This window comes from Anthonomus grandis, chromosome 14 (genome assembly GCF_022605725.1).
Source record: "Anthonomus grandis grandis chromosome 14, icAntGran1.3, whole genome shotgun sequence".
NCBI lineage: Eukaryota > Metazoa > Arthropoda > Insecta > Coleoptera > Curculionidae > Anthonomus > Anthonomus grandis.
The window spans coordinates 20,852,186-20,866,517 of NC_065559.1; the positions used below are offsets into that span (position 1 = coordinate 20,852,186).

Below are 14,332 nucleotides of genomic sequence, written 5' to 3' on the forward strand. Positions count from 1 at the left end.
TATATCCTATATCGAAATCTGATGAACCAATCAGATCACTTAGGGCCCATGCCTTCGACAAACAAAAATTACAAACATATTTTTGTAGTAATCGACAACTTTTCAAAATTTGTATGGTTGTATCCGGTAAAATCAACTACATCTCAAGAGACAATAGATAAATTAAAGTTGCAACAGAAAACATAACTACAGGCGTACCAAGGGGTAATGGACCAGTCGAGAGGATAAATCGTACAATTATCCCTATTTTGACGAAATTTCGTAAAAATAGGGATAATTGTAATCATCTAAACTTACTTAAGTTTAGATGATCCCAATAAGTGGTATAAGCATGTTGATTAGCATGTGCAAAGGGCATTAAACAATACTATGCAAAGAAGTATAAATTTGTCACCTTTTGAGGTATTAATTGGAACTAAAATGAAATGTAAAGAAAATACTATAATTAAAGAAATTTTGGAGAAAGAAGCTATAGAAGATTATGTAGAAAGAAGACAAGAATTAAGAGAAGAATGTAAGAAGCAGTTGGTGAAAATCCAAGAAAAAAATAGAAAACAGTATAATTTAAGAAGACGAAAACCAAAAAAATATAACAAAGGAGACTTAGTAGCGATTAAAAGAACACAGTTTTGAGCAGGATTAAAATTTCATAGGAAATTTTTAGGACCTTATGAGATAGTGAAAACGAATGAGAATGACAGATATGAAGTTTTGAAAATAGGGTATGCTGAGGGACCCAGTCGAACAACGACTTGTGCTGAGGCGGATTGCTAGTCAGTTATTTAAAAACATATATTCAATTTATATATAAAAAAAATATTAAATTTGAGTTCCTAGTATGTTTCTAAACGAACTGTTTTATTTTGCCGACAATTTGGTGAACAGGCGAAACACATAAGAGACCGCTCTTAGTTTTTCGCTAAACTGCCGACGTTTACCTTCATTGATAATAATTTTGATCGCTAAACGTATAGTAGAAGGAGTTGAGTAGTTGGCAGGGTAGAAGAAAGACGACGACGCGATCAGTTGTGCGATACGCAAATATATTATATTTTTATGGGCAAATGAAGACGGGAGAAGTGCCTAAGACGGGGTTACTTTCTTTATTAAATTAAAAGACGAAAATAAAAGATAACAGTCGTGTATCTTTTGTTCCAAAAGACGCAAGACGTTTGCCCAATGTTTTTTTTTTTATTAAAAGACGTACCAAAAGTCAACTAAAGACGTAATTTTTCTCATATGTTATTTAAAGAAGTTAAAACGTTAAACTAAAGAAGTTTATACCTTAGTGCAATACTTACCGGAAATTGTCTGTGAACCAGTGTTTTTTTTTTTACTATTCCATTGACAATAAACTTAGTTTTAAGTGCAAGATTCAGTGCTTTTTTTTATTGAAACCCCTAGACAACAAGAAAAAGCCTACATACATTATTTGAAAGGTTAAATAAAAAACAAAAAAGGTTAAAACGTTAAGTAAACAGTGGTGTAGAATATTTTTCATCAAAAATATTTACTTTAAACCTTGCACGAATGTCACTGATACAAATAAAAAAAATAAGTGAGCCTCAAAAAATGCCTTTTGATGCATAGAAAATGCATACCAAATATTACTAAAATATCTACAGGGGTTTTACAGGTATTGTAAAAAACATATATTTTTCTTCAATCTTTACCACCCTGTTTCTCAAAAGTTACGCCTTTTAGGACATATGTTCATATAAAAAATTTTTCTTAAAATTTACCTAAGAATCGGCCCCTGAATTTTTTCGCATCTATTTATTTACACTCTGTATAAAAAATTTATATAAAATTTACGCCCTCTTCTGTACTAAAATACAAAAATATTTTTGAATAATACAATATATAAACAATATATTATATTGTATTGCCAAACTTCACCTCTTATTAAAAAAAAATACCTCTATATAACTTTAATATTATTGTAAGCTTTTGTTTTTTTTACAGTGGTAAACATCGGCAGATAGAACAGTTTCATATCGCTACGTCATAATGAACCAAAAGGAAAAATGAACTTGTCGACGTCAACGTTAGCAACAAGAAAAGCAGGAACGGAAATCCTGCAGGAATTTGTTTTGAGAATGGACGAAGCTGACTTGAATCGAGACGAAAACTTGGCCCGAATAGAGATTGCCACTTTGGCTTTAATATTTATTACGACTGTATTGGGAAATGCTACGTTTTTTTTGGCGCTATGGATGAGAAAAAGGTAAAAAAATTATTATAGATTTTATTGTCCAAATTTGATTTTGTACATCTTTTAGAGACACATTTAAAGCAAATAATTTCAATCTTATAATGAGTGTCAAAACTAATTTAATTTTTCCAAAATTTGATAGCTGTCAAAAGATATTCCAAAACCAAAAAAACAATTATTTCTGGTGGTATAAGGTTTGTTTTTATTACTATGACGTACACCGGTTTTTCGTACTATGACGAAAGATATTTCCATTTATATCGTCAATGATTTCATCTAATACCAGAGAAGTATGAATTTCAATAGTTTGATTATATTATATTAGGGTTCATTTATTCATTATATTAGGGTTACTCTTAATAAAATAAACTAAAAATGTTGTGGACGTCTTAATAAACCGACAAAAATAATAGATAATTCTAGGAATCAACGGATGGTCGTGAAAAATAAACATATCGAAAAAAATTAGTTCAGTCGTCCTAGAGGAATCGATGCGGCACGCGTTTTCTTGCTCTTCTTAAAAGTGGTCATTCGTTTTAATCGGGGTTTCAGTTTTTAAATACTTTATTTATTTTAAATCAGTTTTTTGTTAATTTTAATCCCTCGAGTTGTTACCGAGGTGCGTGCGTGTGTATGTAGTTGCATTAAAGGCTAACGAAGAATAAAAAACATTTTATTTAAAACTGCAAAAGCCCCAACACATACAATAATTTTTAAATTTTGTAGTAAAAGTGTAATTTGAAAAATTATAGGATGGTTCTTTAATAATAATAATAAATATTCTTTATTTTAGAATTATATTACATAACATAAAAAGTAATAGAGTCATATTATAGACATTAAAATTATTTTAACTTTCTAACACAGCTTTATTCAAGTACTTACTAACACTATTTGCTCCAATCCTTACGAAAAAATTAAATATACATTTTTTTTAATGAATTCAATTCTTCCACATATTTTATATTACTATGTTGAGGGGAGATTACTGTAAAATTTGATGCACGAGTAGTACGTACTTTTTTCATACATACTTAATCTGTGTTCTAGTAGCATAGACATTATCTCTAAAGAGGTTATTATATTTTAAGTAAAGCACACACTCCTGTATATAGATAGAAGCAACAGTAAGCAAATTATTTTCTCTAAATTTTTCCCTACAAGATTCTCTTACGTATAGACCCAGAATTGTTCTTAAAGTTCCTTCTTGAGATAAAAATATTTGCTTAATATCTTTGCAATCCCCTTAGATAATTATTCCATATCTGATGTGAGATTCAAAAAAAGAGTAATATAGAGTTTTCTTTGCATTAAAATCTACATATTTGCCTGGTACTACTTAGCGAATAATACTATTTATTCAGTTTATCAAGAATATATTCCATATATTATATATTTGAGAGCCCTCAAAAACCTAGCACAGATGGTCAAATTAATTTCCTTGTTTTGGACCTTCATGGATTCAGTTTTTCTTCTATCCTACAGTGATTAGTTTTAAACAACACAATGTTTGTCTTAAGGCTATTAAGAAATAATCTATTTTTAGTGTAAACCATTTATGCCCTCTATAATGTCATTGATATACATGACAAATACTATAGGACCAAGTATATTATCCACCGAAAAATACGCACATTGTTTTGCGAGCTTTTAACCTTACTGACCTTGCGCAATGCAGGACAAATGCAAAGATTGGAAGGAAGTACGTGTGGCAGTATATACGTTGCGAGTCTGTAACTTGGAATAAATTCGATAATAAATAAATGGGGACGTGTTCGGAAAAACGCTCGGACACATCAATTGAGATTGTAACTTGCGCATTTTTTACAATAAAATGTTTTTATACAGGGTGTGCCATTTAGACGGGGCTAATACCAACTTTCTTATTTTAAATAGGACACCCTATATATTATTATATTTCTGAATTCTGCACAAAATTCCAAATATTTTGATGTACCACATGCCATACCTTTATGCGATTGTTTTTAAGATACAGGGCGTTAAAGAAAACGTATTTCATAAAATTAAAAAGGGTTTTTTTAAATCTTTTTCTTTAATAAGTATTCAAAATGTAAACCATTTACTATTTGGCAATGCCCTAAACGTAATACAAATTAATTTTGAACGTTTCTTATGGATTCTGGAGAAATGTGTCGACACTATTGCCTTATTCTATTTCAACTCCTTAATATTTGCCGGCTTGGTCACAAAAACTTTGGATTTCAAATATCCCCATAGGAAAAAATCTAGCGGAGTCAAATCAAGCCATTTTGGTGGCCATTCAAAAGGTCCTCTCCTGCCAATCCATTCGCCTGGAAAAATAGTATTCAGATTTCCAGTTTCGAACAGGTCTTGCAAAATGGAGAGGCGCACCATCTTGCTGAAACCAGATGTTTCTATTCGGCATATTAGCTTTTATTGGATCAAGGAATAGAACAGCTAGATTTGAAATTAGTTCTTCTTGTAAAAACTTTAAGTACCTATTTAAATTTTCTTCGAAGGAAATTGGGCCTATAACTTACTGACCTAAGATTCCTGTCCAAACATTTACTTTTTCTGGGTGTTAAGTGTGGCCTTGCCTCATCCAACCTGGATTTTCTTATGCCGAATAACGGAAATTTTGACGATTTACTTCTCCGTTCAGCATAAATGTCGACTCATTGGAAAAGAGAATGTTTTCGGTAATAAGATTATTATTCTGCATTAATTCCATAAATTGTTTACAAAATTCAAATCTTTTATCCGCATCCTCTTCATTCAGTTCCTGGATAATTGTTAGTTTATAGGGATAAAATTTTTCTGCATCAAGAATTCTTACTACTGAAGACTGGCTCACTTCCAATTCGCGCGCTACCTGCCTAGTAGGAATTATAGGATTATCTTCAATGGCTAATATCACATTAATTTTGGTGTCTTCATTAAGCGCAGATTGACGAGAACTAATTATTGTTCTTACGTGATCATTTTCCCGAAACTGTTTTTCAATCTTGCGTTTAGTACTTTGAGATATGGGTGGTAAATCAGGATACTTCTGTCTAAATAAATGTAAAACTTCATTTTGGGTTCTTGTTCTATCTCCATACCCCATCATCATTAAGATTTCAATCTAGTTCTTTTCACTTAAATAGCTCATTTCGTAAAAACAAATAAAAGAAACTTAAATCTGATTATTCGACAGTAAAGGCATGTCTTGTAGCCATGTCAAAATTTATAAAATGCCAAAATTATAAAAATGCCACATTTTTATAGGACATTCATAAAATACATTACGAAAAAAAATCTGTTTACTGAAACGCATATTTTTTGAATTTAAAACATTTTTAAAATAAAAAATCAAGAACAGATGAATATAGTTATGGCATGTGATACATCAAAATGTTTGTAATTTTGTGCAGAATCCAAAAATATAATAATATATAGGGTGTCCTATTTAAAATAAGAAAGTTCGTATTAGCCCCGCCTACATGGCACACACTGTATAAGAAAATTATTGTAAAAAATGCGCAACTTACAATCTCAATTGACGTGTCGAAGCGTTTTTCCCAACACGCCCCCATTTATGTATTATCGAATTTATTCCAAGTTACAGACTCACACTGTACACATGTTTGCAAGTATGTTTTGTAGAACAACTATCCGCTAAAGGTAGGATGTTTTAATTTCCGACACTGCGACATGCGATAACGACGTGCGTTGAACTGTCGTGACGCAGATTGCGGGCTTGCGACCAACTGTTTTCTTACTATGCGACATTTAAGTTCAGCGCAAATCGTTCGGGGCAGTACCGTTTATCAAGATGAACGCTATTCGTCGTAAAATTGCTGCGATTCTTTTGCTTTACGACGAAGAAGAAGAAAATTTATTGAATTTTTATTAAACGCTACATAAGCGATAGTGAGACGCGATTCAAGGCCTTTTTTAGAGTATCACGTGATTGGTACTACTATATCTTGAGTGCAATTCAAGAGGATATAACGACAATGAATGATATAATATGAATATGATATATATAATGAAATGAATATGAAAATAAACTCGAAATAAATAGTAGGTAACGCTAAGCAGAAATATGAAACAAATCTACATAATTTAATTAAGTAATTTAATTGCTGCCTGAATCATACCATCAATATTTTGAGATTACTCATAGTTGTGTTCACGAGAGTTTTCATAAGGTGTCACTAAAGCACTACTATATTCAGGTGGCTTAATAATCGAATCATGAGGGCTGGTTATTTCTGAATGAGATGAATATTCACTTGAAGATAAGGCAGAGTTACTTCTCAACATGTTATCAGGTGTGAGCACAGTGGAAGGTGGGAGTTGACGTTCTAGAGGCATTATCGGTTGTGAGAACCTTGCAATGTTTTCTAATTCGAAATCTGTAACAACTTGAGCAACCCTAGCTCTCGTATTAGCAATTAAATCCGGAGGGAACTGTACTACAGTTTCTGCCAAACTTTCAAAAAACTTATAAATAGGATGCCGTTCGTTCTCAACATTTTTACTTTTATTTCAGTTTTGTAGCAAACTTTAAATCACTTCGAGTCGTTCTGTTTACTTTTTTTGAATTTGGTTCCAAATCTAAGTTGTATCTAGTGCAAGATGAGTTTTCCTTCGTTTATTTTTACCATTCAAATTTTCGTTTAGTGCGCCTTCTTCTGGCTTCTTTATGGTATTTTCGTCGGAACTGGTACATTCGCCATAACTTTGTTGTGATTTTAATGTCTTTTCATTGCTTGCCTCATTGTCAGATTCCTTCGGAAATACATCGCTTAAGATTTCATTGTCAACCATACCTTCTTTAGATGCACCAATGTGCTGTACACTAGATGAACTACCCGCTTTATTTTCATCAGTTCTGTTAGATTGTTGCGTCGATTCTTCTTCCTCATTTTGTTCAATTGAACAGTGGGATCTACAAAAAAAATAGAAAAAAATACGCAACACACAGCAGGAAAACATGCGAAAAAATAATATGTGACATTAGGTATACTTACTCCCTTTCAGCTAAAGATGCGTCCAGAAACTTAAGGTGGTCATTATCAGTATACTTCGATTTGGTTGCCGCAGAACCAGTTATTGCCCGTTTTTTATTTCCTTTATAGGCATCTCGGATATTTCACCGTTTTTTTGCAGTCTTCCTCTGAAATAAGTAGGTTTTACAGTAAAATTAATAAAACCTCAGACGGCTACCAGTAAACTAGGATAACGCATAGTGTCAATGATAACGTGCTTCTAAAGTTTTATTAATTTTACTAATATTTTGTAAGAAATGTATCTCTTTGCAGCTATAGAATTAAACAAGTAAAAAATACCTGATATTGAAAACATAGGCATAATTAAACTTGCTAACTGACAAATCGTCCTATGTGTTCCACCACGATACACCCAATATTTAAATGGTGTATAAATGAAATGTTTGTTTTTGTTCTTTCCAGATTCTTGGCGACTGGAGAGACATACAGATCCCTTGAAAATCAATTTCGTATTCATTACACTTGGATATTACGAAAAATTGTTCCTGAAACCCTCTCAGCCATCTGTAGAAATCTACAAAAGGCAGCATTGTCTGAAATCACGGAAGACTTATTGAGAAAAGTTGCTGCAGGTTACGAGTGGCGTTGGAGCTATCCTCATTGTGTGGGTAGTATAGATGGAAAGCATATTCGAATTCGCTGTCCTCCAAATACGGGATCTTCGTTTTTCGCCTATAAAGAATTCTTTTCCGTGATTTTGTTTGCGTTTGTTGATCATAATTACAAGTTTTTGGCTGTTGATGTTGGATCTTTAGGAAAAGAGAGTAATGCCGGAATATTTGCCAAATCTCCTATAGGAACGATTATTAATGAAGCTCGAAATTTTGAATCCCCAGATGCTATGCCAGGCGCAAATATCATCTTGCCTTATGTTGTGTTGGGCGAAGAAGCATTCAAACTAACCACTAGTCTGACGCGGCCTTATCCACACAACCAAGCAAAAGATAATAAAGCATACAGAATATATAATTATAGACATTGCCGTGCACGAAGAACAGTAGAAAATGCTTTTGGGCTACTGTCAAGTCGTCTAAGCTACTAAAGTCAGGTGTTTCGTATCTTTTATACCCAAATTGCAGTGAAACCAGAAACCGTTGACGATATTATCCTAGTATGTTGTATAATCCATAACTTTATTCGGGAGGAAAATATTTCCAATATGATGGATGACATGCCAGAGGCAAAGGCAACGTTGTTCACAACCCACTTCAGAAATTTACCGTTGACAGTTGGCCAAATTGGAAATTTTCAGGCATATGGTGTAAGGGATAAATTCAAAAATTACTTCTGCAGTCCCGAAGGCAGCGTTCCTTGGCAAAACGACTATGTTGACCGTACTGAATAGTGGGAAGTACAGATGGAATTAAATTTGAATAAACTTATTTCAGTTTTTTTATATAAATACTTGTACCTGGGTATTATAGAAATAAATGGAGGTATTATTATCTAGAATAGTGTCACAGTAATTATAAAAAACATATTTATTATTTTTTTTAATTTAACACTATGATCCTTAAAAATTAGGGTGTGCCGGACCTATGTCCATATGGACTTTTAGTCTAAGAATCATTCAAGGATTATCACCCGGCCTTAAGTATCGGCACTCAATTACTAAACACCCTGTATATATTTCAATCTTTCTTACTCTAACAACAAAACAATTAATAAGAGATTGCATTCATATTAAAATCAAATAGTAATACTACTGACCTGAATGCCTCAAAATCTCCGAGATGTTTTTCCATGCGTTGTCTTTGGCCACCTTATCCTTATATGACTTTCTTTTCATCTCCCAGAGAACTGGAAATACACGGACACAATCTACTAAACGTTCGTCAAAGTCATCATCTATGGTTTGTGACATGGCAGAAAAAAAAACAAATAATTTAACCGCCAAAAATACCAAATACGTACCGCGACGACATCTGCGATGCCGCCGTATCGGTGCCACAAGTCGATAGGTTAAATAACACAGACACACTAATTTGACTAGTGCCAGATTAAATGTACGGCACACCACAGTGTCGCACGTCGTTATCGCATGTCGCCGTGTCGGAAAGTAAAACATCCTACAAGCTTATAAATATCGACCACCGGTCATTTCGTGCAGTAAATATTTAATGACATACATCTTAATACGAAGATAATGGAAGCCAAGATTAATGTGCATTCGAAAATTTATTGGAAATAGGAGGACTATATCATATCTCAATTTATCTAAAAAAATAGTACAGTCTACTAAATCTAAAAGTCTGACAGAGATAATAGTAATGACATATTTAAAAAATACTTGTCTAGGTCAACAATTTTCTTTGATGCTATTTTTTAAGAGCAATGTAGTTGATGATGTTCTGACTTCTGTGCCTGCAGGAGGTAAAAGTTAGATTCTTTTAAATCATTTTGTCCAATATTGCAATTTACTATAGAATTTAAGAACAATAATTATTTTTTAGTTTTGGGCACTAGATTCACATTTGATGATAATTTCCCACGTAATCACAGTCTTCGTTATCAGAGAGATTCACAAACTAATTTTTAAAGCATCAACTCGAACAAAATATGAATATTATTAATAACTAATAAAATCTCTTAAACCAACAAATTTATAAAACAAACATGTCTTATTCATCAATTCTTAATTAACAATAACTACCATTTAGGCTATAAAATACCGACACTATAAGTTGTAGGCTATTGAAAAAGAACACAAAAGAGATAATAAAAAATATAAAAATAGTAATTTACCCTACAGCATGAGTTAAAATGAATCTAGTTAAAAGAACTAGATCATTCTTTTGAGTTTTTGTTACTATAAAAATTTACCAACAAAGATATATTATAGGTATTCAAGCCTTTGATATAATAATAATAGTAATGTCGGGCCTATTTATTAGCTAGCATAGGAAGTCTAGTTTTGTATCTCTAAAGAGTGCTGCTCCTCTGAGGACAGTTATGCTAATAATTGAAAGGTTTTAAGTTTGGCGGCCTGAAATAATTCATCTGTTATTATTCTGTGATTATTTAGCCATATAAAAATGTTTTATTGTAAGCATATAATAATCAGCAAAAGTTTGAGATGTTGATTTTATAGATGCAACTAATCTAAGTGACAAGGAGTCATTTTTGGGTGATGACGCCCTCAAGTTAATTTTGATCAGGTCGCATGGTTCAATTTTAGGCGTTAAGTGAGTCTTACTCAATAATAAGATCTTAGACCTCTAATTATTCACTGATAAGATAATATTATCCTGCTTTTGCAAGTAACTCTGGCAGTTAGTTTAATTAATACAAATGTTATTTCCAATATCTAAACCTGGTTTCTACCTGGTGTACTAATTTTTTGTGAATTTCTTCAATTCGCTTATTTGCTTATAATCATATGTCTTGGCACGTTAGTCCCATATATCGATTTAGAATACTATATTTTTTATTAAATGCAGCACAATTTATATACTAAACACTACTAACATTACAATCTTTTACATCATATGATCTACACTTTGCACATACCTTATTTTCTAAACATTCGTTTAGCCGATAACCGTACCGACAACACCTAAAAAACCATCGAATTCTACCAGGAGTCCCCTTTCAAATGGTCAAAAATGCTAGAGTATATTCAGGAGCCATAAAACCAAAGAAGTTTAAGATAGGATGATGGTCGAAAGAGCACGGTTTCCAAAATACAGGGTATTCCATTTTTTTTCCTCTGTATTAAAAACGCTTATATCGATTTAAATGAAACTTTTAGGTTTTAAATGATAGACGGTGAGTCAACTTTTTGAGAAATTGCAGGTAATTTGACCTGTCCAGAGACGGAGTTGCAGCTCATTTTTTTATAAAAAAAAGATACGCCACTGTCGAAATATCTTGTTTTTTTTTTAATAAAACAAATCCCTTGCATTTTTGCGCTCCGACGCACCGATTTGGTGCAAATAAAAAAATTTATACAAGGATCCTTCAAAACTTTTTTGTCACAACGAAAATTTTAATATCATTACAATAAGAACTAAATAACTTAACTAAATAAAAAACGATTTAAATAAAAACCTCCTAAAGTGTCCTCCATGCATTTCCACATATTTTCTGTACCTGTTGGCCCAAGATGTACGCGAGCAAAGATTCCTGGATCGTTTCTCAGAAAGTCCGCAGGCACCACAACTCTAGCAACTAGGTCTTCTCTGTTGGTTATAGGCGTTGCGTAGATAAGCTGTTGCATGGCGCCCCAGACAAAAAGGTCTAAAGGTGTTAGATCAGGTGACCTTGCTGGCCAACAGACTGGACCACCTCTACCAATCAAATAGAAAATAGAAAAAGTTTTAGTACAAATAGAAAAAAACGATTTTGTTTTTGATAAATTTCAACGCCCTGTATTGTGGAAGCGAGGTACTTCCAACTATCGATGTCCTATCTTAAACTACTTTTTTATGGTTCTGGTATATACTGCAGCATTTTTACTTTTTGAAAGGGACACCCTGTATATTTGTTAAACATAGGACAACGATTTTATTCAATGTTCATCCTTTTTTTCTGTGACTAACTCTAGAAGTGGTATCATCAACTTGCAACATCATTGAAAATTTTTTGTTAAATATTTAGTTTTTTGTTACAATTTTTATTTTTTTGTATTAATTTTTTATTTTGGACACATTCTCATTGTCTATAAGAGAAGTTTCTCAATAACGTTTATTATATATGTCAAGGTCTTTGGTACTTCTTGGATCTAATACTAAATAGCGGCAATCTTTTCATTTCCTTATTACCATCTTATTTTCTATTTCCTTATTCCTTATTACCATACACCTCTAGTTCTGGTTAGTTTACCTACTGATAAAGTATTTCAGTAAGATTGATATTTTTCCTTAAATACTAGCGACAGCTGCAGGATAGGATGACCTTACAGTGTTTATAGTGGGTACTGATGCATTTGATTATTGTTTACACTGTTTCTGTTTGGCAATCACCACTTTAAGACCTTAATTTTCCTCCAATAATAAATCTACTTTTTTATGTAATTCTATACCTCTTTCAACTAAAAATCCTAAAGTAGCACTGACATCATTCGCAAAATTAGAATCAGCAGCGAAAGAATTATCCACGCGACTCTTTTCCGTATACGTTCTAGTTTACCAACCTCCAATACAATTACTACAGACTAACACATTTCACATTTCTATGTTGCCTTTCTTAGGCGGAATCCACTTATGGAAATATTGGTATGAATTAAACCCGTTACATTGTATTATGCAAACCTGATTTACACTTGGGACAATTCTCTATAGGATCACCATCATCCATGTTACTTCGTCCAGCTATAGCATTTGAAAAATAAATCCTCACACTAAAACTATTAGAACGTGGCATACAAAGTATTTAATCAATATATAACAAATGTTTATTTACCTTTTTACAAATACGACTAATACGTATACAAATACGTCTTGAGTCAGCGACGAAGCTATGATGACTAATATAACTATGAATAATATTAAACAATAATAATTTATGAATCAGGAGGTTAAGATATCTAGACAGTCAAGGGACGTGGAGCAAACACATCATTGAGACTGTGAGTAAGGCCACTGTCGCTTTGTGGTACGAATGAGAGTCGGTAGGAAGTGTGGTACCAAATGTATTAGCTCTATATTATTGTTATTTGTTTGGTATAAATTTTAAACTAAAAAAAAAAGATGAACTTAAGCTAAACTTAAAAAATTATATATTAACATCTTAGTAATTTTTGTTTCAGATATTCTGGCACAAAAAAACTTTCCAGAATGTACTTCTTTATTCTGCACCTATCAGTGGCCGATCTAATAGTAGCGTTCTTCAGTGTGTTACCTCAACTTGCCTGGGAGATCACGTACAGATTTCAGGGCGGATTCTTATTATGTAAAGTTGTTAAGGTAAGGTTAAAATAGGAAGAGCTTAACACATTAACTGTTACAATGTTAAAAAAAACCAGACCCAGTGGCCAAATTGTGTTTTTTCACAAAATCATTAAGAAATCCGTTGTTTATTATTAATTAGTCAATGTTTTGTAAAATTTCGATATAGAACTTGTATTTATAGCTGAGAATGGACATTTGGTACACGACGGAGTTTCACTTATTACATATTTAGTAGTGGGGATTTGAGCGTCTAGTCGATTGACCCGTCCGACGAACATAGTGCGATAGTGCCAAAAGTTGCATCTTGATTACTTGGTTAGTTCAGTATAGTGATGGGACATCGACAGCAAATCGGTAGCCAACATTGATGCCATCAAAATATCGGTAGTAATACATCGTTTACTAAACATCGATGTTATATTTTAATATTTTAGATTTTTTAGGGTGAAATTAGATATTTAGTCTCCATGTGTTTTAACAATTTTATTTTATATGTTTTCTAAATCTAATTCTGCAATGTTACATAAATGTAAATCATTGTGATTCTTAGAATCAAAGACCGTGGCAGAAAAAAAATTTAAAGCCTCCTTCCAATAAAATGTGTCATAGATCTCAGTATTTTCTATCTATGGATTAAATAAACAGAAATTAAGAAATTCAGTTGCCTTTTAGCAAGTTGTGCTTTTGAGTTATAGTTTCTCCGGCTTTGGAAAAAAGACGTTGGGTTGGTACGGACGTAGCGAGTAACGCCAATACTTTCATGGCAACAGGAGCTAAGCCGGGATATATGTTCATGACATTGCCCACGAATTAATGGGATTTATTTGAAGTGACTCCATATTACTTTTTAAATAGAGGGTCATTTCGGATGTATCGTTTTCATTAATTGCTGCAGCTTCTGTTGTGTTTTTAAGTATTAGTTGCTTATGGTGAATCCATAGGTTAAATGTTGTTGGATCTGCTTCTGCTAAAAATCAAAAGTCAGGTACTTATAATCTATTAAGCATCTAAATACAAAAATATAATTTTACGTTTTTAGAATAAACTTAATTTTATTATACTGGAAATCACAAATTCTCATCTATGTTTTGCTAACAAATTACGTATTTAATTGAATTTTTATGAAATTTACGTATTTATTTATTCTTTTCTCTATTTCTGAGGACAAATTATTTTTTTAAATTGCA

General features: G+C 32.4%; 1 protein-coding gene and 1 long non-coding RNA gene across 4 annotated transcripts in view; one reads left to right on the plus strand and one right to left on the minus strand.

The window, feature by feature from the left end:
• LOC126744737 (oxytocin receptor-like) overlaps positions 1-14,332 on the plus strand; it is a 504,438-nt gene that overhangs the window by 355,849 nt on the left and 134,257 nt on the right. For all 3 annotated transcript variants that reach the window (XM_050452271.1, XM_050452270.1, XM_050452272.1), the window contains 2 exons: positions 1,966-2,227; positions 13,004-13,160. In XM_050452271.1, coding sequence (XP_050308228.1) covers positions 2,028-2,227; positions 13,004-13,160 — 357 coding nt within the window. In that variant the 5' untranslated portion in view covers positions 1,966-2,027. The remainder of the gene's footprint in view (positions 1-1,965; positions 2,228-13,003; positions 13,161-14,332) is intronic.
• On the minus strand, positions 6,356-9,136 carry LOC126744745 (uncharacterized). Its single transcript, XR_007663304.1, has 3 exons — positions 8,965-9,136; positions 7,216-7,361; positions 6,356-7,133 (listed from the first exon to the last, which is right to left on the minus strand). It is a non-coding gene; the product is annotated as an uncharacterized LOC126744745 (long non-coding RNA).